Genomic DNA, 8,271 nt, shown 5'->3' on the forward strand with positions numbered 1-8,271 from the left:
TGTTATTCAGATTATGTTTGGAAAATGCCCTCACACTACACAAACCAGGGTACTAGAATCTTCCTTTCTAAAATTCTAAGGTCTTTGTCAAAAGAAACCTATTCTAATTAGTTGGCCATCAGATTGGGGGATTTTTCATTTGAATTATCCAAGGTATATTTATAGGAAACTTTTTGTTGAGGGCCTGTTCACCCGGGATTAGTTGGGACGCTGTTCTTGAATAAAAGCTAGTTATTTTTCAGTTGAATAAGATCAGCATGGTTGGTTTGGGATGAAAAATGAAGGGACAGACTTAATGAAAAAGCCTGCTTATTTTTCCAGTTAAAGTAATCTTGTCCATTTATTTTTTAACGGTATTCAGTGAAATTTTAACAAGATGTAAGCCAAACTCGAATTCTTACCATGGTTAGGTTCTCAACAGTGAATTTTATTATTTAATGGCAAAGCCTAATTAATGGCATGGAAACTACTTGATTCATGCTTTGTAGGTTTAATTTTTGCTTTTGATTCATTCTACTCTTGTTGGTTTTTGATTGGTTGGTAAAGCTTTCTTTATTTTTAATTGTAAGGGTTAAGGTGATTGTTGTTATTGCGAGTTGTTAGGCAAGTTGCTCTGGAACCAAGAAACACTACAATGTAAGACAACAAGCATAAAAAATTAAAATTTGAAAGTAAAATAAAGAAAGCAGTGTTTTGAAAGTAATTATCAATGTTAAGATCTCGTTTGGTTGTTAGTCTCAATTAAGATCAATTTAGTTCAATCTAATTTTAAATTGAGTTTAATATCTAAATATCAAACTCTCAAATTACTAAACTTATCTCAACTCAAAACCTCCTTACACCTGGGACCCACAACCACTTAACACATTTTTATACGTGAAACCCACAACTTTTTTCAACTTCTCATAAAAAGTACTGAACTTATCTTAATATCCAACATCCTTTAAACTCAATTTAAATGGACCCCACATAATTTTCTAAACTACTCAACTTACTACTATTCATAAAGAATTGAAATCAACTCAACATTCAAACGCAGTCTTAAATTCCGGCCAAGAACTCAAAAGGGATCCAAATTCAATGAGAGCTGTGCACGTACAAGCTTCTCAACTACCAACGGTTGTACTTTGACTTTTTCTTTTTTGGCATTGACCAATTACAATTTTTTAATGTATTCCTGTATGGTGCCCTAGAAAATAATAAAAAAGATATAGACAAAATGCCATTCTCAAAACGGCCGTCCAAGAGGTCCTAATAGCTTGGTCGGTTTCAGACTGACTACAGCACTTGGAACTATATTTATCTACCGGAAAATGATCTATCTATATAATTATATATACATGCAGAGAGCCCTGTTTTAGTGTTGTCAAACAAATGTGGGTTATAACGGCTATAATAATTTATTAGTGTATCCCCGCCGAAAGATATTCCGGCCTTTGATCTCCTGATTAATCGATTGCAAATTAGAGAATCTTGGTCCCAATGAAAGAACAGGGATACTGTCATTTCCTTGTTAGGATTTTTTCTCCTTTTAATGGTATTATCTTTTCAATCTTGGCCTTACGTATTTTTATATGAGAAAAATATATTTGTAACCGTAAATTATGTAATCGCCACATAATCATTTTGAAAAAAGTGAATAAAATATAGGATCCACGTAAAAAAAATTAATTTTTTAATAGTGGATCCTACTTTTTTTCAAAGCGATTACGCGACGTTTATGCATTTTACGATTGTATGTAGAATTACTTATTTTATATAGGTAAATAGTATCTTTAACAAGGACAAAAGATAGAAAACCACAAACACCTCATAACAACTGTTACAGTGCAAATTAATGAGGTGAAGATGGTTTTATTTGTTTCTTAATTTATTTTTATCAAAGTTCATTCAAATTAATGAAGTAAATATGGCCTTTCTTTTGCCAAGAGAGAGAAAATGGTAGTGCTTGAAAAGAAGCCCAAGACTATGAAATTAGAAAACATTGCATTGCATTTTCGTTTCCCTGTTGCAATGTGAATGGAAGACAATAACTCTAGCAGTAATAGTTGCAGATATTCTTTTGTAGGTTTAAACAGCTGGGAAAAGCTTATTCAGCAGGCATGGGAGTCCATAGAATTCATCATTTCTAATGTCCGAAGCGTATAAGCTGAACTTCTCCCACCAATGCAAGCCTGTGTCTGTTCTAGTGGCGTCAGTTTCACTAGAGAGTGAGCAATCCAAAATCAAAGCAACCAGTGCAGCCACCGTTGTGTGAGACGTGAAGATGACAATCACTATATCATCAAACTGCAAATAATTTAAGGAACTTAGGTAGATGCAAATGGTGGGAACATTGACATAGATATTGAACTAGTAACATGACACTTAAGACCGGTTCAGTTCAAGACTCACCCATCCAGAGTGGGTGCGAATGTGTAGAGAACTTGGATGTATATGATAATATTCTCTGAAGTATTGTGGTACTGAAATGCCCATGAAGAAAGAAAAGCCCAGAATAAATTTTGTTCTGAAACTGTTCAGATTACAGAATTGGAGAAAACCAAGACCTGCAGAAGCTGCATGTAACGATACTAACTGATGTTACTGATTCTTGTTTTGATGTGAAGTATCAATTAGCAAACAAGCAACATTGCACGGATCATAGGGAGTCAATGCAAAAAACAGATACTTACAAACGTAGCTGAAGAACACACAGTACAAAGCTGCTATGATTGGTAGGGGTATAGAAGCAAAAAATGCTCCTAGTTTTCCTGGTCAAGGACATCAGTTACCCAAATTAGAAGTGATTATAAGAAAATCAAAACTATAATGCAATATGAAAACTGAAAATTTTCTATATTTTGTATGCATTCCTGTTTTCAACATTACAAAGAAAGCTGTAACACTTGTGATATGTTGATTCAGATTTTAACACTCAACACTGTCAACAAGCTTGAAGCATTTCATTAGAGTTAAGCAAGCACACCAAATACAGAGAAGAAAATCATAAACACTGCTGATATTTGAATGACTCTTCGACTTCCAACTCTGGTCAATGCCAATAGACCAGCATTTTCCCTGTACATGAAGCAAAGCACAATAAGGAAACATAATCGGAAATATGTGCATATACATGTGTTGAATGTCTACCTTCATCTGTAAATCATGTTGCACTACATGTGCGTGAGTCTGTGACTCTTACAAGAAGACTCAAAATATGAAAGGGCAATTCTAGGAATATTTCAATTTTCGACCAAAAAACCATGGCATGTTCACCCATCCTCTCCCGCACAAAAGAAGTCAGAGAAGGATACACATATTTAGATGGTAGGTACCACCACATAGAACCTTATTTTTCAGCTGCATCAGGTTGAATTAATATTTTCATAGATGACTTCCAAATTAAACCCACTATTAAAAAAAACTCGAGTCAGAGGTGGAGCAATAAGACCAGGATCTGTTTGACTTGATAATAGCTTTTTTCTTTCATTTAAAAAAAAAAGGTCCTTACACTGATGCAGAAGCGCCAGTTACAGAGCCAAACACACCATTGAGCAAAACTCCGATTCCCTGAAAATCAAACGAATTCACTAGTAATGAAGCAGCAAATATTTAGCCTAGAATGGAAAAAAGAGACATCATTTAAGCATGTCCTACCAGCCAGCCAACACCACGGCTAGTAACAGAAGGTGGCACAGGTGTGGCACTGCCATATCTTGCTGTTGCAAAAAATGTACCAGTAGACTGCAAATATAAGAGAAGGACTATCGGAAGTGAAAGGTTTTTACTATTGTATGTCTTATCCATGATTTCAGAACGATGAAAGAAAATTTTGCAGATTCATAAATTCAACACAAAAGCTGATGAGGTGGTCACATGAAATGTTTGCGGTATATGCTTTCAGAAGTAAATTGCAGAGAATGGTGTTGTGGAGCAGCTAGCTAATGAACTAGAAAAGCATGAAATCCCTGTTCAGAAGTGAACCTCAAAAAGTGAAACAAAAGAAGCAGCCATCATTGCAAAAGCTTCTCTGGCATGAAATGTGGGGCTTCCCCATTGAAACGGATAAGGCATATATAGCCTGCAGGTAATGACAAAAAATAATATGATGTAACTAATTGTAGTCAGAATTATCTTCAAAACATGGAAAAATATAGGCCAAATTGTTTTACAAATTTGCGGACTTTCCAAATAGCAGTTGAATTCAATCTCTGAAGAGATTTTTGCCTTGGGGACAGACAGTTTGTGTCCCAACAACATGAGAGAGAAGAGGATTAAGAAGATTGCACCACTTAGCTTTGTAACATCTTGGAAGAGTAAGAATACAGGAAGAACATATATATGATTTCTGAGGCCCTCCCAGTAGTGAGGACTTTAATTGACTAACTTTCTCAGAGCTGTCCAAGTTCTACTTTGCTATCATGCAGTCAGAAATATTAAAATAATCCCTTGTGCAGAAATTTTGGTTAGTTTGCAAACTGTTTTCATCACTTTGTTTTTCTTTTCTTTTCTTGTGGGGGAGGAGGAGTTGGAGCCAAGAACAGTTAATTGTCAATTCTTTAGTTCTGACCATATCTTGCTTTTGGGTGCATTTAGACAATGCACAATGGTCGACTTTTATTATCAAACGTCAATCTCAGATTACTTATTGATGAAGCTACATCAAGTTATGAATAGTGGTGTCAACTTTTAATAGAAAAATAAAAGAAAGAAAGAAAACAATTGGTCAATATTTCCAAGAGTTTGTTTAGAAAATCTCACCAAGGAGCTGCAGTAAAGAGTCCAGCACGATCTGTGCGGCAACTAATCTGAGTCTTTGCAGGTTTGTTCTTATACACACCACTTGAAGTAAGAACTTGTGCATATAACCAGACAATTCCAACTGAGAAAAGCACTGCGAATCGATCCCATATTGGCCTCTCTGGTTTCAGCAACTGGGGAAGATACTGCAAGTACACACGAAGTTGCCAGCTTGATGGATGAAATGTTTTTTTTTTTTTTAATATTTGCAAGTTATACCCACAATGAATGGGCCTCTAATGCACAATCTCAGCCCCACCCCATCTTATGTAGAAGATCTCGTTAAGCAAAAGATAGTGCTTTGAGAAACAAAAGAAAAATCTAGTGCAGGTGGGGGAGAAACAGAACATGTATATCTTACCTGTTACTGTCCTAGAAAAAAGAGTACACGCAACTGACTGATTATTTTCCTTGATTCATCGTTTGATTAATAAATGATGGTCGATTCATCGTTTGATTAATAAATGATGGTCACTGTCCTGTCAAATATATTCATCCCACTTGAAAAATAGTGTTATTCCAAACAGAACTGGAGACTTCTTTATCTCTCTCTAGAATCAAGAGTCTTCTAACGGTTTGTCCTACGCTTCTAATCTTTCTGTTTTTGGATAAGTGTAGGCTTCTAATCTTACACCATGATCCTAGAGAAAATTATCTCCTTCACCAACTCACAAATGTAAAACATGATACAATAAGATGTGATCCTGGTTGCCTGTTTTCCAAGATAAACAGAAGAGGAAGTTCAGAGTAGTTACAGAACCTCGATACTTACCTGTGAGATGAAAACCATAACAATCAACCCCGGAAGCCCAATTTCAATACATGTTGCCAGCTACAATGTAAGACAACAAGCCTAGAAAATTAAAATTTGAAAGTAAAATAAAGTAAGCAGTGTTTTGATAGTAATTATCAACATTAAGACTTAAGGGCAAAGTGATGGATTTAGAACTCTTTACCAAAGGGAAACCGAGATGATAAAGCCCAAACCCCGTAAAAGTTACATATGGAACGACAGAAAGGGGGCTAAGGAACCTAGACCAGCAATTAGAGAGAGATCACAAAATAGCTAGCATAACTTGAATATAAACATATTCACAAACCCAACCTCATGAAACTTTCAGTTATCTACAATTTACCTTACTGCATTCCTCCAAATGCCTAAAAATCCCATGACCATCTGGAAACATGCAGTAATAATCAGAGCACCTTGTATTCCTCTCATAGTCTCTATGAACCTCTGAAAAATCACCCGTAAGGCCGACGATAAGTCCAGCATAATGTCAGACCCCTCAATAGGAATACAAATTACAAAAAAAGAAACTGAGAGAAAGCCAGGCATAGGTATAAAGATTAACTAACCTCATGAGGATCTGTGTATACATTATATCTCCGGGCTAGTACAATTGAAGTTGTGGGTATAATATATGAGTATGAACCCACAACCACAGATGGGAGCCGGGTCCCAAACAAAGACTGTAAGAGTGTGCTCAATCCTGAAACGAAAAGCAAGGTTTGAATCACCCTTGCCTTCTCAGTCTGTGATAGCAAAAGTACCCACTTAGAATAAAAATAATCAAGGAAGGAAAGAAACAACGTTAAAGAAAATGTAGCTTAATCCTTACATCATCACCACCCATTTGAGGAACGATCATGCTGGGAATCAAAGTGGTAATGCCCAGAGTCAAAAGATAATGCTGGAAACCCAACACAACAGCTTCCGCTGCGTTATGATATAAATTTAAGTCCGCCCCCTCATCCAAGTTGTGACTTAAATTATCACAAAAATTATGCTTAAGAATTTACATATTGACAATTTTATGGTAAATCTAGATTGATACAAAGATCAGTAGAATTATTATATCAATAAAGACCAAAACAACAGAAGGATAATAGGTGAAACATGGTATCGTGAAGCAAAGTGAATTAATTTCCATATAGAAGTATAGAACATTGCTATATATAAATGGAACTATCAAAACAAAACGTAAGAGATTATATTAATAATACTTGAGAGATGAAGCAATCTATTTGCAGTTTTATACTCTCTCTCTCTCTCTCTCCTTTATGTTCAAGAGATCAAAACATGGCTATAGAAAAGGCTCATACAGATTCTTGGAAAGCGCTCAACTCTAACTGAGAGTTGTAACAATGAAACGGGACAAAAGCTTAAGCTAAACAATGGTAGAAGTTGCATTTGATATAAAAGAATGATAGAGTATGAGAAAAGAGTACAGACGCCATGGGGGAGGGCTGTTAACGCAATACTGAATGCCGGGCAGCTGTTCCTTCACTGGGTGTGGTTGTACTTGTACCTCCTCAGGTATTTTGTTGCCACCTCCACCATTGCTGTCACCACCTTGGGCCATGTCTCTGCAAAAGACTATTACGTACAAAGGAGTTAGCAAGGGAGAGTCAAGACAAGGTTTATAGATGTAGGAAATCTAAATGCCTCTCTCGAAACTCAATGACCAACCATTGTAACTCTGAATTCAAAATTCACTATTATTAGACATTAAAAAAAACGTTACAATTGTTTCAAAAAAAAAAAACGTTACAATCAATCCAAAGGAGCATCCTCCTTCACGCCATTCGTTAAGAAGTCCCCAACTTCCGTTCATTCTCCGCTGTCCGATTGGGGTTCTCTCTCCTCGGCCTGAGTTCGTTCGTCGTTCCCGTCAGTTTACCGCTCCTTCTCAAAGGAGCATCCTCTTTCACGCCATTCGTTAAGAAGTCCCCAGTTTCCCGTTCATTCTCCGCCGTCCGATCGAAGTTCCTCCACCGCAATATTCTTCTCGAGCCCTTCGATTCACAGCTTCTTCTCGCCGGAGGATTGTCCTTCACGTCATTCATTGAGAAATATATTAATAGGAGTGAGGCTGAGTAGAGTTTTTGAAGGAGTATTTACTGCAGTTTTTCGTCCGTGAGTGGCTGCTTCGTTGCCTCAGTAAGGTTGCGTTTGGAGGTTGAGATGTGTTGAATTGAGTTGAGTTGAGATAATAAAATATTATTAGAATATTATTTATTATTATTATTATTATTATTTTGAGATTTGAAAAAGTTGAATTATTTATTATATTTTGTATTGAAATTTAAAAAAATTGTAATAATGAGTTTAGAAGAATTATGGTTTCAAACGAAGTTATCATGGCCAGTTTTCTGGTTAGGTAATATTTTAAAAACAAATCTCATAAAAATAAATTTAAAAATTAATGTAATTTAATACATTATATTATAAAATTATTTTTATTATAAAATAAACATCTATAATAAAATAAAATAAAAAATATTTAAATAATAGTAAACTAATTTGACTTAAGATATTTTATTATGTTTTGAAAAAGAAAAGAGAAAAAATTAAATTAAAATATTATAAAGTTAAAATTTTTATTGAATATAATTTTTTATTTGAGATTTGAAAATCTTAAGTTATTTTTTATGTTTTATTTAAAAGTTAAAAAATTATAATAATTAAGTAATAATTAAATAAAA

The 8,271-nt window shown here is 35.0% G+C and overlaps 1 protein-coding gene across 2 annotated transcripts; it reads right to left on the reverse strand.

The window, feature by feature from the left end:
• Positions 1 to 1,975: 1,975 nt before the first annotated feature.
• LOC109014586 (putative nucleobase-ascorbate transporter 10) lies at positions 1,976 to 7,689 on the reverse strand. 2 transcript variants are annotated; one of them, XM_035685728.1, is made up of 15 exons: positions 7,338 to 7,689; positions 7,019 to 7,152; positions 6,405 to 6,502; positions 6,142 to 6,318; positions 5,919 to 6,019; positions 5,739 to 5,814; positions 5,555 to 5,614; positions 4,744 to 4,928; positions 3,967 to 4,063; positions 3,640 to 3,726; positions 3,494 to 3,552; positions 2,969 to 3,060; positions 2,676 to 2,753; positions 2,395 to 2,558; positions 1,976 to 2,289 (listed from the first exon to the last, which is right to left on the reverse strand). In XM_035685728.1, the coding sequence occupies exons 2-15, from the start codon at positions 7,146 to 7,148 to the stop codon at positions 2,071 to 2,073; spliced, it is 1,623 nt and encodes a 540-aa protein (XP_035541621.1). In that variant the 5' UTR covers positions 7,149 to 7,152; positions 7,338 to 7,689; the 3' UTR covers positions 1,976 to 2,070. The 2 variants fall into 2 exon arrangements, with proteins under 2 accessions (XP_035541621.1, XP_035541620.1); XM_035685727.1 differs by having other exon boundaries at positions 7,019 to 7,162.
• Positions 7,690 to 8,271: the final 582 nt, after the last annotated feature.

The sequence above is a fragment of the Juglans regia genome, chromosome 15, assembly GCF_001411555.2.
Source record: "Juglans regia cultivar Chandler chromosome 15, Walnut 2.0, whole genome shotgun sequence".
Lineage (NCBI taxonomy): Eukaryota > Viridiplantae > Streptophyta > Magnoliopsida > Fagales > Juglandaceae > Juglans > Juglans regia.

Bases quoted from the DNA above. Each gene is read 5' to 3' on its own strand.
- LOC109014586 (XM_035685727.1), bottom strand. The intron at 6,503-7,018 runs GTCTGTACTCTT...ATCATAACGCAG, and splicing joins TAACAGCCCTCCCCCATGGC to CGGAAGCTGTTGTGTTGGGT. The intron at 4,064-4,743 runs GTGAGATTTTCT...CATTACCTGCAG, and splicing joins CTCTTTACTGCAGCTCCTTG to GCTATATATGCCTTATCCGT.